Below are 25759 nucleotides of genomic sequence, written 5' to 3'. Positions count from 1 at the left end.
GGTTCAGGTTTCACAATTTGGCTGCCTGCATCTGTGCCACAAATATGGGTGAGTTCCTTTCACCACTGCCTTCTTCCCTGCCTGAAGCAGAGCCACCTCCATTCCACTGGACCTTTTTGGGGAATGAGTTGGCTCATCCTGCTGGACACACACTTGGACTACCCCTACCCCCTACATGGCACAGATGGACAACATGGGCATGTACCACACAATCCAGGCATTACACAAGATCTTCAATGTAGGTCTTACTCAAGCCACTGAGCTGGATGTGGCACCCCCATTATGAATCAAACATTTTTCTCCTTCTGCACAACCACCCAAGGCATACAGCCTTACAGACATTATAGCCCTTTTTTAGTTGCAGGTACTAACGATGCATCTTCCCACATGAGAGAACTGGGCGTTTCAACAAACATGCCAATGACCTGCTGTTGCTAATGCATGGCACTTGGCCTGGATGTGTAGAGCCACAGCATCAGCAAAGAGGCTAGGATGCAGATGGACATCATCCACAATCCATGTTAGTGACCAAAGAAGAAGAGGCTTCATGTCCTCCTCCTTTGGGAGGAGGGATGTTAGATCCTCTGGCTACCCGTGCCAGATACATCCCTTCCCACATCACTGTTTCAGGTTGCCTGCTCCACTGGCATAATAGTGATCAGGACGAGTCTTGGCAGCTGTTCATGAGAGGTTAACTTCAGCAAAGGAACTACTTTGCCACATTTCCCACTAACACCAACCAGGGATGACAATGACATTATCTGGCCAGGATGACAATGGACACCAAGCTCATTACCTCCAGCCGTGATAGCTAATCATACAGGTCAAATGCAGCCATCTGCACAGTGTTATAACATGCAGCCCAAAGACTACAGCTGCAGCTGGCAGTTGCATTCTGGAGTCACATCTTACAGTTGACAGTCGTGTCCTACAGTTGACAGTAAGAGTTCCTTGTAAGTGTGGTGGACTGTTGAGAGGTATATACTAGAACATGCCATGTCAGTAAACAGACTACTTATTAGAACCACCATACCACTGGTGTTGCATTGTCATTAAGGACTTAGTCCCTGGAGAACATTTCTGCTGGTGATAACATGTTACACACCTAGTTTCTGTTGTATGGAATATTTGTACACTAGAGTTCACTTCAAGATATTTTATGAATTTAATTATTTTGCTTGGGCTAATTTACTTGTGTAGGAGACTCCGAGTGCTACACTGGTGCAGTCATTAATAGTGATGTAGCTCAACAGAAATAGAGAGGACATCATAACAAACTACACTGTCAATCATGTAATGCAGTTTAGCCAGATAACTCTAAATGTTTGACTGATATCATTTTAATACTAACTCCTTGCAAATGTAAGTAAAATAATTTAAATCATTTCATTGCTTCACTTGTTTAAAGTTTTTAATTTTGTAATATTTTCAAAATTAAATGGTAGCTATAGTCAGTGTAATTTATAAACATTGTTATTTTTATAGGTCTTTGGAGAAAACTAGTAACTGTATTCTTGGTTTGAACATTGAGATAGTTACCCTTGTTTTCATCAATTGAAGTAACAATTGCTCAACAAAAGAACAAAAAAGGCAGTTATATTGAATCAAGGATTTATAGGTGCAATTTTCCTTTTGTCAAAGGAACAGCTGATAGAACGTGAAACAAATGTTAAATAGATTGCATTTTGTTTTAATTTACTAGCTTTAATACATAGTCCCCAAGTGGAGAAAATCTCCGACCTGGCCGGGAATTGGACCCAGGCCACTTTGGTTAGCAATCTGATGTGCTGACTGTGCAACTACCAAAGTGGACAATTCCTAAATTGGCTGATAGAATTTCAAATGAACATGGCAAACAATAAATGTGAAGCAAACAAACCCTAATAAATTCATAGAAGGAACTTCCATTCCTCGTATGATAGATGTCTTCTTCACTCATCTCTAAACAGAAGAAAGTGAACACCAATACACATACTGTGAAGTATGTACAAGAAAAATGAATCATCATAATTCTCATCTCCTCATTTTACATCTTTGGCTTTGCCTTCTCATTTCATACTCTGTTGCACACCAGTGTCATTTGCTGATCTAAGAAGACCCTATGAAGTTGGTCATTCATGTGTTAGTTTAGTATATTAACTTTATTCCGAGCACTTGCATTCCATGTCTTCTCCATTGTCCTCATTCTGCATCTATGAAAGAATTCTGTGTAACATATGTTACCTCATTGCATACTATCCCATTAATCTCGGGGATGCCCTTTATTCTAAAAGCTCAGAGAATTTCTAGTTTAGTGATTTTTATTGATTAATCACAATATCTGCAGTTCTCAAATGAGGTTGCTTTGAGCACCACCCGATATTGGGATTCTGATGCACTATAATTTTCAGGCTATTCCAAATGTGATGGGATGTGATGTTTTTGTGCATTTTCAGAGATCAGGATCATTGCCTACCAGATGTTTATCAAAAATATTTAATTAAAGATGAATTTATATGATTCTACAATTTACAAGAAAGGTTTATTTATTTTATTTATGATCTGACTGGTAAGCAAAAACATTTGCAATATTCTATGCAAACTGTACATGTCTTCATGTTATTAACTGTCACTGAATATTTATAGTGCAAAAGTTATCCACTACTGTACAATATTACAAATACATGTTATTTATTTTCCTATCTCTCTCTCTCTCTCTCTCTCTCTCTCTCTCTCTCTCTCTCTCTCTCTCTAACATTTCCATCACGACAATGTAAATTTATTAACTGTATGAAAACTTTGCTTTTTCTTTTAGAGAGTTTTAAATGCATAAATCATAGTCTTTCTATAGGAAAAACTTTGCTATTACACTCATTCACCTGCCTCGAAGTCTAGATAATTAAAAAATTACATGAGCCATGTTTGTCATAAATTTAAATTTCCTGACATGGTTTGATTTTTTGCTTTTCTTAATGCCAAAGCATCATTGTTTGAGGTCTGAGATTTAATGCAACACAAAAAACATAAAACTGATTTAATAAATTTTCAAATGTGTAACATAAACCATATATTGACATTAATTATACATATACAGAGGAGAAACATGTAAGAGACAGAAAGTAACTCTGAAGGTACATACACAGTTAAAGATTTGTCAACTGAATTCTTAAAATTTATACTGAGAGAATAACGTTCTTTACAAAATATTTTACATTTCTTCAATACTTTAGTTACATTTACAATAAACACACTCTTTATGTAGCCTTCTTAAATAATTCATATCAGTAATTGTATACTTTAGGCTAAAACAAAAACATGAAGTACACAATAGTTAAAACAAGTCTCTCTACATTTTCAGGTGTAGAAAGTGACTGCTGACGTCTGTATACATATTATTCATTTATATCTTTGATATAAAATGGATAACACTGCAGTTTACTTAGAAATAAAGTTCCACATATAGGTATGCCACATTTTGCTGAACCATTGTTATTACCAATGAAACAGTTTCTTCCAAGGGAGTTTTCGGACAAAATCACTTATCTGATGTAGGCTGTTATCGACTGAATTTTCTGTAAATATGAATACAGAGCAATATTAAATATGCTGTTGAAGTGGAATAAGAACAAAAATGAGTGAAGTATGATGACTGAAGTTGTGATATCAGTGCTCAGTATTGATGAAACACAGGAATGCAGCAACAAGTATAAACCAATTTTCAAAGAGGGTGGGAACTGTTAAAGCTTTCAAGTGCTTTAAAATACATAGCTATGAAAATATTTATAATATATGTGTAACTACAGTCTGATAATGAATAATATCAGCTTTTTTTATAAAATTATTTTATATGAAATATAACAATCATCGAAATATTTAGCTTTAACAAGACATTCAGCACTTTACTGTCAGCAACTTATACTTTTATTTCTTTATGACTTCATATCCATTAACAGTTGCCCAGCAGTCAGGAATAATTTTTTCCACTAATATCCCTTACATTTGTAATACAATATCGTCCCCACCCTGCAAAATATTTTTTTTATGTATGGCTTTGCTTCTGAAATAATATATCACAATAATTTTATAAAAATGTATATTTCATCAGCATTACCATCTTCTTCAATATATATGTCATAAGGCAAGTTATATTTTTACATTTGTGTTTTAACTGTTATAGAATAACAACCTTCATCTTAATCTTCTGTAATTTTAACAAGCTACATATTCTAATTAAATTCTAACAGTAACATTTAACAATGATCACGAATAAATAAGTTGGCTGGATAGTTTATATTAAGCTCTACACATTTGTCTCTGGTATAAAATTTTACAGCATTTTAACAAACACAGAAATTACATTTCATTTCACAGTAAGGAAAATGTAGTTTTTCTCAAAAGTAGAATAAACTTTTCATTTGTGATTTCTGTGAAAACAATTGTATCAGTTAATAATAATGATCTGTTTTTAATTTACAAGTAATTTTGTAATTTTTTAATGTGAACTATAAGGTCCTTCAAATCAACATAACACTGTTCAAATAATGTGTCTTTCTGTTCTTGAAATTAAATTTGTGATTTCTGTTCTCTTACAATTTGCTCTTTTTCATGAGCTGGAACTCAGGGATCTCAGTATCAGCAGAGAAATGGCAAATACCATGATACAGTGTAGTATCCCAACTCCAACAAAGCTTCAGAAGTATGCATAATTACGTGCATTTTGTACCTATGACTCTAATCAATGATCGAACACCTATTTATTAACTTACAAACCACCCATACATTGTTCTTTTTCAGTTATGTCTGTTGTCCACAGTCTGATGCATGAGTGTTTAATGTTGCTTTTATTACAAATAACTTCAGAAGAAGATGAATCATCAAATTATGGTACACAAAAATAATTATCTACCAGACTGCCCATACAGTACATGTGTGCATTGAACTGTACTGTTGCTTATTATATATTGCAGAAGACAGGATTGCGTTTTCAGTTTTAACAAAAAATTTAAATATATTATACAGGAAAAATTTAAGAAAATTTGGTTCGGTTGTTTGTAAAAACTATAATTTTTCAATACCCTTTACTGAATGAATCTTGTTGAAATGATACAAAACAAATACACAACATGGTTTTATTTCTTTTTATAACATCTAGTCTTTAAGTGGCACTTGAGAACTCTGTTGTCACAAAAAAGTGAACTGCTGGACAATGAAAAATATGGTCGAAATTTTACACCAGAAGTTATTTGCATGTAATGATACCTGTCAAGCAATGATAAAGAACCATAAAAAGTGCAGAATACTAACAAGAACAGTTGTGATAAGTACCGTCATGGCAGTGGTCTAAAGAGTATCAGCTATGTGACATCTCCTGTCTCAAGGAAAACTGAAATAATGGTAAGATTCAGTCTTACTCTTATCATGATATTTTCATTCATATTGTTTGAGGTGACAATTTATTCAATTTATGAACTAACTTCCATTACGATTCTATTGTCTGGGAGCTCATTCCCATCTAAAACCCTTTCCTCTTCAGTAAAAAATCTTTTAAGTGTTGCATTATGATCAAGTGAAATTTAAAAAACACATCACTATGCTGGGCGCATTGTTTTTCTTTTCCATTATGGAAGGAGTTTTTCTTGGTGTTTCAAATATTACCAATTTTAAGGCTTTTTTAATAATATGTTAAGATGTACAATCATCAGTGAAATATTATGATACTGAATTTTAATTAATAGAGAAAATTTTATAATGTTGAGATCAGTAATAACCCTGTTAATTGACAGTGATTACTGTAGTCAGATTCCAGGCACAGGCACTGAGGTGTTAAAGTATTATTTGTTTTTGTTTTGCTGTAATGAGTCACTGAGCTATCACAAATTATCTTCCTGTACAACTGTTGTGTTACATATTGCTATATGAAGCTTGGCTTTCTTTTAGGAGACTAATTTCATGTGTATGAGATTTCCTGTTTCAATTGCAGAATGTTGTTGTCACTGGTGGTAAATCAACTTTTATATAAGCTGGTAATACAAATATCATAAGTTACATGTTTTGTGTGAATCTTACAATTGAGTTTGGATCTTAGTGTACCTGTAAAAAATGTATGAAGTGACACTAATTCAGCTACATCTGAGTTAAGAACACTGGTTTTGTGGGCTGTGGATATAGAATTATTGTAAGTGCTTTTTTTTAATATTTAGTAAGGAACATTGTAATACCTACAGGTCATAAATAACAGGCAAATTTTGTCCTAAAGAAGACAGAGAGGAGATGTCATAACTGATAAGTTGATGTTGAAAATTCTCATTATATCTGAACATTAGATGTAACAAGAGGCAGCAAAGTCAGTTGTACTTAACAGGCAAGAGGTAAGGAGAATAATGCCAGTTTCACAGCCAAAAAGAAAGTGTGACAAACAGAAGTGTCGTGTTAATATTTCTTATGCAGATACCAGATGTCTGAGACTATTAAGACCTGAAACATTGTTAGAAATACTTTACAAATCCTAAATGTTATTTCAGATGCTTTGTAAAACCACAATATTTTGAAAAAAAAAAAAAAAACCACACATTTGAACACAACAAAATCTAAAAGACAGTACCATAACAAATGAAAAATTTATTTATACTTTACCTGATATAGCTTATATTAATTTAATATAGTAGTTACAACTACATTATTTAATTTTTGTAGACAGAATTAATTCATGTAATTATTTCAATCAGCTGGTTTTAAAACAGAACTAATGTATGTGTTGCTCAGTATGCAGAAGCCTATAGCAAGTGTTATTCCACTTTAGCAGCAACACTATGTATGTGCATTTGTCATCTCTTTAAACAAACAGTGTGTTACTAACCAGCCAACATTACAAAACTGCAGAAATTTCAAGGCATTGTTGTGCAAAACATTATAAGTGAGGAATTGTTTCCCATCTGGTGGAGAAGTCTTTAAAGTACATAAACTATAAAAAATAAATAAACTCTACTGTCATATTGTCTAGCAATTAACCAATCTTAATTATCTGTATTTATGTATATATATATCTATGTACAACCTTGAACACAATAACTGAAATTAGAATGGCAAATGTTGGAAAGGTGTTGAACATCCCAGTCAAATATGCATTTGAAGCTCTTACTTTCTTACAGAAATTAAAATGACTCTCTTCCATAACAGAATATACTCTACCTTTAACATTCTCTCATGGGTATATGAAATCTGATAAATATGAGTACAAACATTTTGTGTGCCAAAAATCAATAAGGAGTTAGTAGGAATAGAATAACTGTACCAGTTCTTGCCACAGCAATTGTACAAGTAAATGAAATCTCATTTTTTTTTACAAAATCTGTGCATAACACTAATGAACAGTACAAACTATCTTTATTTAAGTATATTGTAATTATTAATAAGGCAATATTTTCCCTTAACCATAGCATATGCATTTTCCCCTCATCTTTATCTAACTTTGTATCAGTGTTAATGCTCATCATTACCTGTTGTGTTTCTGTCCTTGTATGTAACATAATACCCAAATTACAGAATCTTTTTACATATGCTGCTATAGAGAGAGAGATATATATAGATATATGTATATACATATTACCACATTATATTAATATCAGTATTTTAATATTTCCACACTTTTAGTATGCTGCAACAATACAAATTCAGATATTAAAAGCTAAGAATAAATTTCTTTAAAATAAAAGAGACATAGCTACAGTTCATGTACTACATTGTAAGTCCAATAAAAAATTCAAAAATTTTGATTTTTTTTATGTCTTTGTGAGTGGTACACAAACTTCCTGTTTTCTAGAAAGATATAAAAAAACCAAACACATCTTGATCATCAACTAGTCACTGTACATAACCACTGCAAAGCATTTTGGCATACATGCTATGTGAAAATAAACACAGAAATTGAAAAAAAGGAGTGGACCTAAATGTCTCAAGTTCTGTGTAAAGAAATCCTTTCAGCATTGCAATTCCACATATTAAAAGTCTGTTTTAAGCAAAACTCTAACATTGCTTTATCCTTATATTCCACATCATTGCTCATTAAGCATGTCTGGACCAACACAGCAAATAACACAAAACACTCACCCTTGAGCCATAATTTTAAAAATAAATGTGACATTTCAATGCCATTCACCTATTTTTGAACACTCAGAAAGTCTCCTTTGTTGCAAAAGAATCACTGCAGTAACATACTCCCCACAGAAAATGATGTCTTTTATTCATCAGTTGAACTCATTGTAAATAACAAGAGGGTCCCCGTGACAATAACGGGAGTGGAAAGACTGCTTCTCCATAGCTGCTGACAGCTGCAGGTGATGAAAAAGGGTCTGGAAGGTTACCTGAAAATAAAGTATTAACAACTACCATTATTAAACAAATTTTTTATAATTAGTAGCTTTCTTTTGTTGAAAGATATGTGGATGTAGAGGGAAGTAGTGAAGTAAGTACAACTACATAAATAAAAAAGTTATCATTATTTTCCTTTTTATTTCTACTCTTCCTCTAAATGATTAAAATATATATTTCTTGTTTGCTTTGGGTTTGAACTAATACTACTAGTCAGACCACTCTTAGGTTGTCAACCATGGAATCATCAGACATACTGGGGATTTGTGTACTACAGGCACCAAGTGATGGCACACACACAAGCTCCAAATCTTATTTTCATCTCTGTCTGGCCTAATATAAAAGTGATATGAACTTATAGCACAAAAAGATACTTATATGCATTAGTAAAAATACTTGGTTGTCCCACAAAAAAGGAGCACTATAGATTGTATTGTAAAGTAAGAAATAGCAGCAGCAGCAGCAGCAGCAGCAACAGCAACAACAGCAACAACAACAACGTGTGTGCATGTGCGTGTGCATGCGTGTGCGATCTGATGAAGGACTTTGCCTGGTAGCTAAAAAATATCCTACTATCTATTTTTAAATGTGCCTGTCTGCTACTCGTCAGATAGAGGAGGCACTGAGCAGCAATCCATCATAATTCATACTGTTATTCCATCCCAGATTTTTCATTGTTTGATTCTGCCTATGGACCTGAAAATGAAGCACCTATTTTTGGTAAAATTAGCACCCACGCAGTTCAGTAATACAAAATCTGCACAAAACTTATTCGAAATCTGTAGTAACTAAACCCTGATTAGCATATTGAAGAACATTTTTGTGGGTCATGCTTGACAATGCTACAGGTAAAACTGACAAGGTACACAGAGTGGAAGTAGAACCTAAAATAACTCGCAGGTACAATAGTGTAGCAGGTAGCAATGAGTGTAAATAAATGATAACTTCACTCATCTGATGGGCAAGAAGTCATGCAGGGGGAACAAATCCCACTTCCATCTTGCAGGTCAGACACCCTACACCCACGTTCCTGTGAAAGCAGAACTGACTTATGGATGGCTGATCCCTTCTGGTGTTGTGAGTGACATACTCAAATCACCGGCCAGAGTGGCCGTGCGGTTCTAGGCACTACAGTCTGGAACCGCGCGACCGCTACGGTCGTAGGTTCAAATCCTGCCTCGGGCATGGATTTGTGTGATGTCCTTAGATTAGTTAGGTTTAAGTAGTTCTAAGTTCTAGGGGACTGATGGCCTCAGAAGTTAAGTCCCATAGTGCTCAGAGCCATTTGAACCAACACACAAATCCTGTAACTTACCATGATTAGTCTCTTTGCTCATTTCATAGTGAGAAAAGAAAGTGGTATGCACAAAACAAAACAAAGCAGAGTGCTCAAAGCATTTGGTAACAGCTACTGTGCAATTGATTGGTACTCCCAGTATCTTATGCAACCATAATTTGAAACATCCCACATCTAAAATTGCCACATTATACTATCCTAATTTCATATAATACCAACTTTAGCTAGTAGACAAATGTACATGTTTCTTTGTTCTAAGGTTCTAAGTTCCACAGCTGAGACCTACATAGTCATACATGGAACACATTTTACAGAGACCATTGACCTTCCCACTGTCTGACATGGAAGCACACTGATATGTTGTCGAGTTTGTGGATGGGTGCACTCTTTATTTTGCTAATGCATTCTTACCAACATTCTCTTCCAGATTGGTCTTCAACATAAGTTACACAATACCAGTAACATAAAATTGATTACTTTTTCAATATTTATAGCCCTCCAGAGACAGTGGTCCTTGAAAATGCATGGACTACCCGCGCACAGCTCCCGTCAGGCTCAAATTCTCAGCTTCTCCCTACACTACTAATTTAGTGTCCCTTGCCCATTACTTGCAGCATTTCACCAGTTCCCATAAGAGCTGAAGCCTTGTGTGCATCTGCACTGAAGAGATAATTGGCTGTCTCACCTTAATTATATATACATGTGGTGTCTGCTCTTCTGGAGAAGTAACACACACTATTTTGATCCAGCAGCTGTTATGAATTAAGGAAAAGGAATTACATACGTTGCCTGTGAGTGGACACTGATTGAAATCGATGGGGAAAGTTGAAAATTTGTACTGGACTGGGACTAACTGGGTCTCCTGGTTACTATGCAGATACTCTGACCACTAAGCCATCCAGACAAAGTGGTCATTACAACTGCACTAAGTACCCTAGTACGACTCCTGTCAGATCCACATTCTCAACTTCTCCACACACTATTAATGCAGTACCCCTTCGCCCATTATCCTCTTTACTTATGGCATGTCACTGAGTCCTGTACGAGTTCAAACACCTGGTGTGCATCTGCACTGAAGAGATCACTGGCCGACTCACCGTGTGTGTGTGTGTGTGTGTGTTTGTGTGTGTGTGTGTGTGTGTGTGTGTGTGTGTGTGTGTGTGTCAGGCAAGGGGGGGGGGCATTCATAGAATTTCTAAAAGGATATTTAACCAAAGTTATTAGCATGTAATGGCAGTCCTGTGTCACATATTTAATGGATATGACCAGTAATTATCTTGTACTTCCAAAAATTCACAATCTTTAGGTGGAGTCAGAGTCTTATAGAGTAAGAACGAGTAGGCAGCATATACTACTGCTATTTAATATGAATGACATGCTATAAGGCAGAAAATAGACATTAAAAAAAATCAAGAAGTGAAGGAAAACAGCAAAGGGAACTGAGAAACAACATTATGAGAATTAAATTTTCGATCTTTCATCATACATGTAATATACAGATAGAATATGCCCTAGAACAAAACAACATGAGGTTAGCTGACATTGACATTAAAGAGATCACCATTAATATCAAGCATACACAGATGAGGATTCACTCGTACAATAGCAGTAGAGATGGGGTAGGGAGAGAGAGGGGGGGGTGAGGGGGAGAGAGAGAGAGAGAGAGGGGGGGGGGGGTGAGGGGGAGAGAGAGAGAGAGAGAGAGGGGGGGGTGAGGGGGAGAGAGAGAGAGAGAGAGGGGGGTGAGGGGGAGAGAGAGAGAGAGGGGGGGTGAGGGGGGAGAGAGAGAGAGAGAGGGGGGGGTGAGGGGGAGAGAGAGAGAGAGAGAGGGGGGGGTGAGGGGGAGAGAGAGAGGGGGGGTGAGGGGGAGGGGGAGAGAGAGAGGGGGGGGTGAGGGGGAGGGAGAGAGAGAGAGAGAGAGGGGGGTGAGGGGGAGAGAGAGAGAGAGAGAGAGAGAGAGAGGGGGGGGAGAGGGGGGGGGTGAGGGGGGGAGAGAGAGAGAGAGAGAGAGAGAGAGAGAGAGAGAGAGAGAGAGAGAGAGAGAGAGAGAGAGAGAGAGAGAGAGAGGTGTACAAAAATCATACATGTCAGTAGGTGCAGAAGGGCGGATGACTATTATTAATGCTTTGTATAAAAAGATGTCTTAAAAGAGATATGAATAGTTGTTATACATTGTACCTGTCATACAAGCATGGTTGTGTAATTCAAGCAAAGGACTTTTCTCTGTATACTGATTTTTATCACAAAATTTGCTTTGGCTTGAGAAAGTACACAGAAACATTTAATGTGGATCTGTGAAAAGGCTGCCAGTTTCTGTCTGATATTGCCTTAAAAATGTTATCTCAAGGAATATGTTCTTTAAAGAATGAATTTTTTACTCTGCATAGCTGTATACAGTTATGAAACTTCCTCACAGATTAAAACTGTGTGCTGGACCAAGACTCAAATGCTTGACCTTTGCCTTTGTTGAGCAAGCGATCTACCAACTGAGCTACTCAAGCACAACTCACAACCTGTCCTCACAGCTTTACTTCCACCAATACATCATCCCCTACCTTCCAAACTTCACAGAAGTTCTCCTGTGAAACTTGCAGAGCTAACACTCCTAATAGAAAGGGTATTGTGCAGACATGGCCCACCCACAGTCTGGGGGATGGTTCTGAACTGGATTTTTCCCTTTGCAGTGAAGTGTTGGAAGATAGGAGATGAGGTAGTGGCAGAAGTGAAGCTGTGAGGGCAGGATGTGAGTCATGTTTGGGTAGCTTAGTCAGTAGAGCACTTGCTCATGAAAGGCAAAGGTCCCGAGTTTGAGTCTTAGTCCAACACACAGTTTTAATGTGCCACGCAGTTTCAACATGTTCTTCCACATAATTTCAGTCAAATTTTCTGTGGCTAATGCTTCTTTATAATGCGTTCAAAAAATTTAATTTTCACTTCTTAATGGCTTAGATAAAAATCTTTGACTTTCAAAAACTTACAAAGCAACTGATAAATACATTGTTTAAGTTCAGGAAATAACTATGTAATGAGGATGCTGCACCAACACTCAAACTGAATACACTGGTAAGGGCTTACATGAAACAAGCACTCATGAAACTCCAGTGACAAGCTAAACACATGTACATGCCTCATGTACCAGTTAGTCTGATCTCTTGTCCTTCTGGTAAAGTTCATGTCAAAATATGGATACATTTTGTTAATGACCATTCTTCCATGGTCATATATATTTTGCAGTAGTTTACATTAAAAATGCAATTTATATACAGCTGGTGTGAAACTGATGTCACAAGAAACTTGATACATACATTTATTTCAAAGTCATTTTTTCATTGTTTATGACACACTGTGTATCTACTAAATGAAACCCAGGGCCTATGCAGGAAAAAAAAAAAAAAAAAAAAAACCATAGACATTACATATATGAGGGCCATTCACTAAGTAATGCAAAACTCTTTTTGTGAAAGAAGGTTGCTATTATTCAGGATTCCAGTACACCACATTATTCCATATTCTTCTGACTGCAAAACACTATTTTTCAACATAACGTCTGGTCAGTGGAATAGCCTTATGCCACCTTACTGGGAGGGCCTATATGCTCATGTGGTACTATATTGCTGGTTGACATCAGAGCTAATGTCTTGCTTCATCAATAATATCCCCGTTATCCAGAAACTGCTTCCCATGGAGTGCATCCTTCATTGGGCTAAACAGATGGAAGTTGGAAGTGAGAGATCCAGGCTGTCATGTGGATGAGGAAGAACAGCCCAGTGAAGTTTTGTGAGCACCTCTTGGGTGTACAGACTTTGTGAAGCCTTGGTTGTCATGGAGAAGGAGAAGTTTGTATGCATTTTTGTGATGGTGAACATGACCTCTTCATTTCTTCCAGTTCCTGAAGGTAGTACAACACACTTCTGAATTGATCGTTGCACTGTGAGGGAGGAAATCAAAGAGAATAACTCTTTCAGGTCACCATGATGTTAGCAGCTGAGAGTGCAGCTTTAAATTTTTCTTTGGAGGAGAGGTGGTGTGGCATCACTCCATGGATTTCCATTTTGTTTGTGGTTGAAGTGACGAATCCATTTTCATCTTGTCACAATCAGCCTCATGGTGCACAAGCAATTACACACACAGTGTCCTTTGTTGCTCTTTATGGCCTTGTGTTAAGCAGCAAAAACAGAGTTGTCCAGTTGTGCAGCAAGGTGTTTGATTGTGATCCATTAATCACTTCAAATGTGAGTGTCCACACATACCAACATAGCAGAAGTCAAGCTTTGTGTGGCCTGCTGGCCTGCAAGAGATTGGATAGGTTTGCATGACCTTGTTCCAGTGATGACAGGCACCTCACCAAGTAACTCACCATGCTCTTGTTCACTGCCAGGTCTCTGTAGATATTCTGCGAGTGCCTATAAATATCTGCAGTGCTTCAGTTCTCTGTCATAAGAAACTGAATGTCAGTTCTCTGCTTGGAATGCACCTTTATTATAGAAGCTATTTTGAAGGCTACATATAGCACTGACATCTATTGGATCACCATGAAACTACAGAGGCTGAAGTGGGAGTATTCCATGTCGTCCCACAACAAATTCTGCATTTCCCATCTAAAACTAGCTGAGAAGAAAAATGTGTCTCATTAAATCAAACAATGGAAAATCCAGGATGGAATGAAACAATATTATGAAAAGGAAAGTTGCTACTCACCATATAGTGGAGATGCTGGGTTGCAGAGAGGCACAACAAAAAGACTGTCACAAATAAATCTTTCAGCCAGTAAGGCCTTTGTCAAAACCAGATGACAGACACACACATACACACTCATGCAAACACTGTCATTTATTTTTGATGAAGGCCTTACTGACCTAAAGCTTTATTTGTGACAGTTTTTTTTGTTGTGCCTATCTGTGGCTCAGCAGCTCCGCTATATGGTGAGTAGCATCTTTCCTTTTCATAATAATGTGTCTCATTACTTATTTAATGTTCCCTCCCCCTCCCCCCCCCCCCCCTGTCCACACACACAGACACTTCATCTCCTAAATGAAATAACAGTGGGGAAGGAGAGAAAATTGTCAGCTAACATGGTGTGTACATACAAAGATACTGGCAGAAAAAATGTCAACACCTAAGCATACTATGCTGTAACATCTCACGTCTTAAGGTAACATTTTATGCCTACATGCACTTAGTTCTCAGATATGCGATTCTATTCTGGGGATCAAAGGCACAAAACATTAACATGGTTTTTAAACTCCTGAAAATGGCCATAATAATAATAACTAGAAGTAGTAGTTAGGCTCATTGTAAATATCTACTTAAAAATTTGCCACTCTCACTGCACCAAGAGAGTGCCTATACCAATTTGTGGTGCATATTAGGGAAAATATGACTACCATAAATACTAAACTAATAGTTCTATTCATATAATGGAAAAAGAGCTGGTTTAGATTTATATTTACCTAGCAAAATAAACAAAAAATTCAGAACAGTACATCAGGGGATAAAACTGTGAAATAAACTTCCAAAAAAGTGAAAAAGATTTCTAAAACACATTTATTTAAAAAGGCAGCTAAAACATTCTTCACAAGTAATGCATACTACACTATTCACGATTTCTTAGAGTACTAAGAGTAGTGGGTAGTAATGAATGGGAATACTACAGTACCTTGTCTCATTTCAGTACATGGTTATGGTTTACTGCTTTCACAAGGTATGGAAATGAGCGTTTGGCATCATTGGACGGGAGGCCCCTTGTGGGGCAGGTCTGGTCGCCTTGGTACAGATCTTATTGCATTCGACACACACTGGGTGACCTGCATGCCAGATGGGGATGAAATAATGATGATGACAGCACAACACCCAGTCCCTGAGCAGAGAAAATCACCAACCCAGCCAGGAATCAAACCTTGGTCCATAGGATACCAATCCGTCACACTGTCCACTCAGCGAACCATTCACAAGGTGTCATGTCTCAAGGTGTATAAAGCACAACAGTAATAGCCGTTGGCTTAGTTTTTCAGGTGGGCTGTTGAGTGTGAAGTCCAGAATTGAGGCAAGGGGCACAGCAGCATCTTATCAGTTCAGGAGTCATCAGTGAGTGTCTTCAGTGTATGAGTAGTGAATAAGGAAAGTTAATGTAGAAGGGAAGGAAGCCAGTCATTCCTTTTGTATTTTTTGCGGTTCTCTTCAGAAAAAATTGGATTTTTATTTTTTAAGTAGCTTTTCATCAGTGTATTCCAAATTCTAGCTACAGACCCTAGTACCCAGTATTATTTTATTTAAAAAATGTCACTTCAGATACCTAAGAATATATGCATACACTTTCTGTGGTATTTAGAAACCAATCACATTTTATGTGTAATGGTTTAATCAGCTTACCTTAGCTGAGCTTCTGCTGCAGTGAACTCAGCTGTCAACAGAAAAGAGTTCCTTATGTAAAGCTGGAAACTCAAGATGTGGTGTAGATCTCTTGAATTTGGCGAGTGCATCCATATGCAACATGCTTAATTCCCTGTAGAGGCAAAACCAAATACTGCATCAGAGTTTTCAATCTTAAATTATAAAGTCTGTTTTATAAGAAGGAACAAACATTGCTGTCAATTAAGATTTATACTTTTACATTACATTCTTCATAGTCTCAAAAATTTATACTATCAGTATTGGTGATTAAGGGGTGTTCAAAGAGAGGAAGCTTAGTGGTCTTGTTTGACTTTTTCTGTGTACTTAGATTACTACTACTTAGTGTTTTGTCTCTGACAACATATTGCACAAATTTAGCAAGCCAGGCAGTATTTTGGAACACATTTTAAATTGAATCATTAGTAATGCCATCTACACTACATGGAAAAGCTGGCCATAACACCACCCCCTCCCATGCCCCTGGATTGATTTCTACCAAATTTCCCACACAAACAGCAAACTTTAGGAGTATCAGCACTATATTGTTTATGACTGCCAAGTTCAAATAGGACCAGAGATATGGGAAATGTGTTTTTTCAGCCCCTGCCATATAAGCTGTCCTGCTTGACAAGTGTGTTGCTTTGGAGTAGTACTGACCTGCCTTATCAACCCACTTTGCAAGCAGCCTACATGTCAGGAGCAGAAACAGTTTTGCAGATACAGTATGTAGGCTGAACCACACGAGAATGTTATGGTAGTACTATAGGTTTTCTTTATTGACCTGCTTTGTGAAGCAGCATACATATGTAGACGAAAAACAGTCTTCAATCCCCCAACATGTAGACTACCTGGCACGACCGCCATCTTGTGGGAGTAGTTGCTTCAGCAACCTGTTGTGCAGGGGCTCCACATGGAGACGGGCATGGCTTGGGGGAAGGTTGAGATGGATAGAAGAGAGGATGAACAGAGAGATGGGACAGGAGAAGATGGATAGGGAGAGAGGGCAGGAGGAGATCAATAAAATAAGGCAGGAAAGGAGGAGGTATGGGAAAGGAAGTGGTACAGGAAGGGGGGCCAGGAGGATATGGACAGGGAGACTGGCACAAGATGAGATGGACACAGAGAGAGATGAAGAAGAGTAGATGGACAGAGAGAGATGGAGGAGGAGATGGAGTGAAGGAGGAGTTGCAGAGAGAGGGGGGGGGGGAGGGGGGAGGAGACAGGCAGAGAGGGAGGGGGGAGGAGACAGGCAGAGAGGGAGGGGGGAGGAGACAGGCAGAGAGGGAGGGGGGAGGAGACAGGCAGAGAGGGAGGGGGGAGGAGACAGGCAGAGAGGGAGGGGGGAGGAGACAGGCAGAGAGGGAGGGGGGAGGAGACAGGCAGAGAGGGAGGGGGGAGGAGACAGGCAGAGAGGGAGGGGGGAGGAGACAGGCAGAGAGGGAGGGGGGAGGAGACAGGCAGAGAGGGAGGGGGGAGGAGACAGGCAGAGAGGGAGGGGGGAGGAGACAGGCAGAGAGGGAGGGGGGAGGAGACAGGCAGAGAGGGAGGGGGGAGGAGACAGGCAGAGAGGGAGGGGGGAGGAGACAGGCAGAGAGGGAGGGGGGAGGAGACAGGCAGAGAGGGAGGGGGGAGGAGACAGGCAGAGAGGGAGGGGGGAGGAGACAGGCAGAGAGGGAGGGGGGAGGAGACAGGCAGAGAGGGAGGGGGGAGGAGACAGGCAGAGAGGGAGGGGGGAGGAGACAGGCAGAGAGGGAGGGGGAAGGAGACAGGCAGAGAGGGAGGGGGGAAGGAGACAGGCAGAGAGGGAGGGGGAAGGAGACAGGCAGAGAGGGAGGGGGGAAGGAGACAGGCAGAGAGGGAGGGGGGAAGGAGACAGGCAGAGAGGGAGGGGGGAGGAGACAGGCAGAGAGGGAGGGGGGAAGGAGACAGGCAGAGAGGGAGGGGCGAGGAGACAGGCAGAGAGGGAGGGGCGAGGAGACAGGCAGAGAGGGAGGGGGGAGGAGACAGGCAGAGAGGGAGGGGCGAGGAGACAGGGAAAAAAGGGAGGGGCGAGGAGACAGGGAAAAAAGGGAGGGGCGAGGAGACAGGGAAAAAAGGGAGGGGCGAGGAGACAGGGAAAAAAGGGAGGGGCGAGGAGACAGGGAAAAAAGGGAGGGGCGAGGAGACAGGGAAAAAAGGGAGGGGCGAGGAGACAGGGAAAAAAGGGAGGGGCGAGGAGACAGGGAAAAAAGGGAGGGGCGAGGAGACAGGGAAAAAAGGGAGGGGCGAGGAGACAGGGAAAAAAGGGAGGGGCGAGGAGACAGGGAAAAAAGGGAGGGGCGAGGAGACAGGGAAAAAAGGGAGGGGCGAGGAGACAGGGAAAAAAGGGAGGGGCGAGGAGACAGGGAAAAAAGGGAGGGGCGAGGAGACAGGGAAAAAAGGGAGGGGCGAGGAGACAGGGAAAAAAGGGAGGGGCGAGGAGACAGGGAAAAGAGGGAGGGGGGAGGAGACAGGGAAAAGAGGGAGGGGGGAGGAGACAGGGAAAAGAGGGAGGGGGGAGGAGACAGGGAAAAGAGGGAGGGGGGAGGAGACAGGGAAAAGAGGGAGGGGGGAGGAGACGGGGAAAAGAGGGAGGGGGGAGGAGACAGGGAAAAGAGGGAGGGGGGAGGAGACAGGGAAAAAAGGGAGGGGGGAGGAGACAGGGAAAAAAGGGAGGGGGAGGAGACAGGGAAAAAAGGGAGGGGGAGGAGACAGGGAAAAAAGGGAGGGGGGAGGAGACAGGGAAAAAAGGGAGGGGGGAGGAGACAGGGAAAAAAGGGAGGGGGGAGGAGACAGGGAAAAAAGGGAGGGGGGAGGAGACAGGGAAAAAAGGGAGGGGGGAGGAGACAGGGAAAAAAGGGAGGGGGGAGGAGACAGGGAAAAAAGGGAGGGGGGAGGAGACAGGGAAAAAAGGGAGGGGGGAGGAGACAGACAGATAGATAGAGAGGGGGAGGAGGAGTAGGAGACATGCAAAGAGTGGAATGAGGAGTAGATTGGCAGAGATGGAGTGAGGTGATAGAGAGAGGAGACAGTTATGAACGTACAGATGGGCAGAGGTGGGGAGAAGGAAATGGGCCAAGAGATTGTTTCTCCTCTTAGTTTTTACTTGTGTCATTTCCTATTGAATGTGAATATTAGGCTGGAAAACTGGTCTCTTAAATTTCATGATACTAGTTTTGGATTTAATATACCAAAAACTACTAACAAAAGAGTGGATTTTATGTTTCCTTATACACATGAATTTCTTCTCAAAATATTAGTCAATAACTTTCTGGTGAATTATTTTGACAGTCTGAGAATTGTCTTTCAGCACGTACTTTCATACTGTAAACTAGTTAACTTTTGTCATCTCCCATTTTAAAGCTTATTATAAATTGACTTGTAGATGGTATGTTCAACGCTGTGTCTACATCAACACTGAATTTTCTTTGACCATTCCTATGCTATCATGCCAGTCTCTGCTCTTGCCACACACATTAATCTATGTTAACTGTTGCTATGCCATTTGTTCCTAAATGTCAGAATTCCTACTATGCATTCCACAGGCGTCAGCTAAAGATGGTTTCTGATGTGTAAACTGAACAAAAGTCGGAAAACACAGGGCGAATTGCTCTACTTAAACAGAAGTGTGCAAATATCCAGGTGATATGTCATATCATTCTAAGAAATGGAGAAGTTGGATAATTGATGACGCTCTTCTGTTAGCATTAAAAATTTAAGAACTAGACCAATTCAAGATGTAATGTAGAGCCTAAACTGGCTAACGTTGTTTCATAGGAACCAGTTAAGCAATGTAAATATATTAAAATAAGGTACTAGCAAAGAAGAACACTAGACAAAAGAGAAACAGTCCAGCTTTCATGGAGCAGCATCAGTATTTTCTGCTCTGGCTGAATTTTGTTTCCAATCTGTCTTAGGATTCCACATTTACATTAATACATTTTAATTTACAGATCAAAAACCACAAAGTGAACAGTTTATTTACGTTGATAAAATGAAAGTATTATTGTTCACTTCTATGCTAGGTAAAAAAAAAAATCCTTTTCTACATGAGTAATATATTAATCAGCCATTATTCATGTATTTACTGGAAAAACAGCTCATCAAATAAATTGCTGTAACTAGAGGGAAGTTTATCGAGCTTGACAGATTTCTGATATATTCATGTTACACGACACATATACACATTATCATTCATACTATGCATTGTAAAACAACAATTCATGAAATTATAATTTGGAGGAACACAGTTTAAGCAGATAACAAGTAATGATAGATTTACAGTTCGAAAATATCATCCTCGTTATAAACTAAGGAGAAAATGTAAATTATAGCATAGAACAAAAATGTCTGATTCATTATGCTCTCATAAATATTGGAACATTATAAGTGCATACCGAACTGATGAAAGCAATGAAATCAAGTAACAGTTCATGAAAACTACACTATACAAAGTGATTGTTCAGAAAGAAACTACAATTTCTTTCATTCACCAGAGAATGACATGATATGTTGCTACTAAGAATTGTTATCTGCATTCACTTCTTCCTGAGAGATATTTGCAAACCTTGTGGTCTTGTAGCAGAGGCATGAGGAAAATCAAGCATCAGCCAAGAGCATCCTATACATGCCAATAAGTGAATGTTACTGTCACGTTTGAGTCATTCAGTTCCATATTTATTACCAGAGGTCTGCCTGGATAAGAAATATGCTATCCACTCTTCATCTGTAAGACTTATTTTCATCTGTTGATATTATGATTTTGTAAGTCACATTAAGATATTTGGTATGCCTTGTCTGAATTTTCATTTACTGAAGTAGGATCTCATAATTTACACTCCACAAACTAAAAATGTGGAGGGCCCAGCCATAATCATATTTTAACAGAACATATCCTATCACATTTTTTAAATGAATATCATAAATTAAAATTTTCTGCCACAATTGCTGGTATGGATTATGTGGAAATTTTACATGAAACCTTTAGGCAACATTGGAAGGCAAATGAAGTTGTGTTACAAAGTGTCATCTCATCTCATATACTGTTATATGCTAGTTTTGTAGTTCATGCACACTAATTCACCATAATATTAAACATGTTAGTGTGCTATACTTCCACATGTAATTAGCACTGCAATGTGTTCTTGGAAATATATTTAAGAGAAAAATCAATGGATTCACTGATTTAATACTCATTACTTGTGTTTTATGTGGCACACAGACTGGAGTCACACCATGAAACTAAGATTCCAGTGGATGGAGTATCCTAGAATAGCCTACGCATAACTTTGTGGCACCTTTCGATAATTGTATAAGTGACTTCTGTTACTGAAAATGAAAAATAATAGCTTGGATGTAAGCAAGATGATGGTACAATAGATACAGAATGTACATGTGACTGTGCAAAAACTCCAAGAAGAAGAGTGTCTTGCTCTCTTTAGCCTTTACACATGTCAACAACTTGTGTGTTCTCTCCAGAACACTGTACTCAAACCAACATAGTGACACTCCATCACAAAGGGCAATAACAGTGAACTGAAACAGTAGAAAGAATGCAGAACACTTTTTAATAACGAACTTTGTGGAAATATAATTTAAAAAATGTGGATATACTCAGGTCATATTGAAAGAATGAGCCCCAATAGACTCTCAACCAAATTATGCAATTACTTTTCTAAACAAATAATCAGTAATTCAGGGGTCAAAAAATCAGAATGGATGTATATGAAGAATGAAGAAAATGTAGAGGAGAAGGAAGAAAATCAATAGTTGAAACTAATGTGGTCCATAGTGGCTATTACAAACAACAACAACAACAATAATAATGTAAGGCTGTCATTGCAATAAGTCTAACATCGGAATTTTAAGGAAAAACATCACTAATTTTACACTACATATTTCCTTTATCCATCTAATGCTGGCTTAGACATCACAAAAAACTGGAACAATTGGGAAACTTAGAAAATGAGAAATAATTTTATCTCTAAGACTGAGGAATCTGTACAGCTATCTCTGTTTTAAAATATACTACTAAGAAAAATAATGTTATCAGTTGCCTGTGGCTTGAAAGATTTGCAATAGTCCAGGATTATTTGCTCCACAGCAAAGACACTCTTCTCTGATGGTGTGTTGCATGATGGAAAGAAGTAATATAACATTCACCTGCTTCAAAAGATAGGGATATGTGCTTTTGTCTGTGAAAGCAAACTATTATGTCATTCCATGCCATAAACTGAATTTTTTCATTGATAAACATCACTGTTTCATCCTCAGAGTGCTGATATCTGTTTTAGATTCGCCTTGTGGTGAGTCATGCTATTCATTGGAATATCTATCACATTTCTGTTTCTTTATGGGAACTTTGGATATAGTATTTACCTTTCATTTGATCTGTGGACACTTTCTTGCTATTTATTTCCTAAATTTGTGGATCATTTCAAGTTCTGATATTTAGCATTTTAATATATTACAAGAGTGTGTGTTTCTGTTGATTCCCATTTATATATCAAAAGCAGTTTTTCTGAAGCCTTCAAATTAATTGAAACTGGAGTCTCACCTTCACCCCTTTCCAGAAATGAGATTAGTTTCAATGTCTACTACAGATACAAATTAAGGGTGTGTGTTTTTAGAAGTTTCAAGACCATAGCAGGCATTGGTAAATAGAATTATGAAGCTTCATTGTGTCTTTCAATATTTTTTTTAATAGAGGTAATTAAATCAGCTTCATTTTTCTTGTACAAAGTAGCCAAAACTTGGAACCACTATGGACTAATGAGGTGTATTATGTCTAGTTAGCTGCAATAGGTGTCCATTTCATCTTTCACCAACATATGTCAACAATGCTGAATGTTATCTCTTTCCAAAACATAACGAGATCCTATTGATCCCTGCAGCTCACTACTCTAGCACAGTACCGAGGATGTGTGTTAAGCATGAAAGTCCATTACACGGGTGAGCTGCTGTTACAACATTTGGACTTCTATTTGTAACAAATGGACAGTTTTCAATGGTTCCAAATAAACCAAACACTGAGAATATCTTCAGCAGCTCCACATCAATATTCTCTCTGTTTCTCTCTCGTCCTCTATTTTTTTTTCTTTTTTTTTAATCACTGGTGTACTACACTCAGTCACCAAGTTTTCTCTTTTCACTGTTAGTTATTTAATGTGCAGCCACTCTCATATAGTTGTTAGTGCCCCTTCTACACATCCGAAAATTTGTTTTACCTCTCTCAAAACAGTTTCATGTAGAAGATTGGTGGTTTTCTGTAAATTCCTTGAATTTATAACTGGATAAGTTTGCATGTCCTTAGCAGTCACTGCCTCGTATTTGGCTTCCACATCAATAACAGAGGGTGCTGTTTCAACAAAACCACCTCCATTTGCAAATTCAAAAGGTAAAATGTCTTTACTGAAGAGGTTGACAAGTTTTTCTTTGTTGCATCTTCCATTAAATTTATAATGAGTTAAGGAATTTTGACATCTCACCTAGAGTAAGCAACCTTAGTTTAGCGTTCACTGCAAGAGTATGTAAAAAAGCCACTATATCCTTAATTTTCTCCTTAGCATCAAAACATTACCCAAACTACTGACAAATCAACAGTCAGAATTTTTTGTTGTTGTTTAGTGTACAGTCACCTTGCTTCATCTTGAACAGAATAAAATCCACATTATTATTTTATTAATGTACTCTCAGTAGTCTTAACTCTGATGCACACTGCTGTGGCCGCACACTTCGGACATCGTAGCGCCTATCCGTTCACAGAGCCTGCAGAACAGCTTCACCAGAGTTTGCAGCTAGCCTAGAAACAACTTTGCTATGCCAGGCATGTGATCACAAATAGTTCTGGCATATACATTTGCCAATGGGCTTTATAAGGTGGCACACTGCCGGCAAAAGGTAGTTCAATGCATCGCTCAGAAGAATACGGAGCTGCCGCCACGGCCAGATGCCTCTTCCACCTGGCCAATCTCTTGGTATAGTCGACGAACCTCTTGACATTGTAGAACTGTTTGTGTTCACTCCCCATGAAGCAGTGGGTCTTTTTTATTATTAGTATTATTACTACTATTATTTGTGTCTATCTGCAGTTGGGATTGAGTCAGTTGTTCTTTTGGATATTGTATTATTGTTTCGTTTTGGTGAGTCCAATAAGTTATTTTTGGTCTAGTGTTTTCTACATTTCTATTTTGCCAGTGCAGATACTTCACAAACTTTAATCACCCAAGTGCTACAAAGAATTAATGGAGAGTGGCAGACTTCACATTATCTACAATGCAGGTAGCCACTGGCCAGGGATGTTATCCATCACATGCTTCACAATTAGCACAAATTAGTGCATGTAAAACACTTGTAACCAGGAGATAAGAAAGAAAACAGATTTCTTTCAAGCCATGCCTTTGCAAAAATTCCACGAATACCTTTAGACTTTGGCTACCTTTACGTTCAGTTTGCAATGTCACTTCATGTAGAAGACTTCACTAATCACATGTAATGTAAGCAGACCAAAATTTTAGTATTTACCTTTAACTACAAAACAATTATTAGTACTGTGTATATTTATAGATATACACATGGATATCCACATTGGTACAGGTTTCTAGCTGAAAATACTGACTGCAGACATCCACACAGACTAATTATTACAAATGTATGTTTCAACCAACTTAATGTGTTCTGTATGGACTACCACTGACTTGTTTTGCTGTATCTTGTGCAGGCCACCTATCATTATAATCACAGATATTTCCCCTGTGTCTCTGAGCAGCAGCAGTCCTCTTAAAAGACATGTGCATCTTCAAGCATTCTGCAAGAAAACTGCCAACCAAACAAGTTGTGCTCTTATTGATCCACTTCAGTGGCTAGGTCGATGGTACATGTCACTGGTTCTCACCAGATCATCGCACATCGAGCAATGCCTGGTACATTATGTATGATGCAACAGCACTGCCACAGGCATTCCATACGAAATTGCTGTAATTACTTTACATCCAAGGCTTTTCGGCTAAATACAAATTATACTTCTTATTTGTTTTTCTATGATGCAAAATGCAGTAAATCCAAACTACAAACAGTTAAGAACAATTTTTGTATAGTTTTTCACACTATAATAATTAACACCATGACAAGTGAAGAGTCCATTTCAGGGTGCCTCAAGACTTTCATTTCTCACAAAATATGTGGAAAATTGCAATGGGATGCACAGAGATTATAGTATGTTGACAGATTCCTAAAATATAGGGTAAGAAAGCTGATGCACTGTTCAGCTGTAAAAAAGAAATAATACAGCATACAGCACCTCATAAGAATATCAAGACCCTTCCTAAGATTACTCAGCAATACTTCCATGCAAATGGTAGTTTATTTTCTTATATTCACTAGCAATTTGGCACCAGATTTCACACTTACATAAAATATGATAACACAAATTTGTAAAAATGGCTGTTGAAATAATGACTGTAACACAACATTCACTTCAGACTTGGGAATAAAAACAGTGTAACACAAACCTGAGTGTGGCTATCTTGGCGAGCATAGCATCACAGACAGTGACATCTCCCTTGATGGGCACAGCATGATTCCGATCCAACTCTAAGCGCAGTGCTCTCAACACTGCTTGACTCAGTCGGCTGATTTCAGCCAAACCTTTAAGGCCTGGGCGATCTAAAATTGCAAAAAGATTAGTACTAACATGTTTTATGGCACATG

General features: G+C 38.6%; 1 protein-coding gene across 1 annotated transcript in view; it reads right to left on the bottom strand.

Annotated features, from left to right (window-relative positions):
• Positions 1 to 7848: 7848 nt before the first annotated feature.
• The window catches only part of LOC124556494 (probable nuclear hormone receptor HR3), a 439228-nt gene continuing 421317 nt past the window's right edge, over positions 7849 to 25759 (bottom strand). Inside the window, exons 9-11 of the mRNA XM_047130451.1 lie at positions 25561 to 25714; positions 16013 to 16145; positions 7849 to 8339 (exon numbers count right to left, since the gene is read on the bottom strand). Of these exons, the coding sequence (XP_046986407.1) occupies positions 16040 to 16145; positions 25561 to 25714 (260 nt within the window). The 3' untranslated portion in view covers positions 7849 to 8339; positions 16013 to 16039. The remainder of the gene's footprint in view (positions 8340 to 16012; positions 16146 to 25560; positions 25715 to 25759) is intronic.

Source organism: Schistocerca americana, chromosome X (assembly GCF_021461395.2).
Source record: "Schistocerca americana isolate TAMUIC-IGC-003095 chromosome X, iqSchAmer2.1, whole genome shotgun sequence".
Classification (NCBI taxonomy): domain Eukaryota; kingdom Metazoa; phylum Arthropoda; class Insecta; order Orthoptera; family Acrididae; genus Schistocerca; species Schistocerca americana.
The sequence above is the reverse complement of the archived record's forward strand: the minus strand, read 5'-3'. Positions and strand labels throughout refer to the sequence as shown.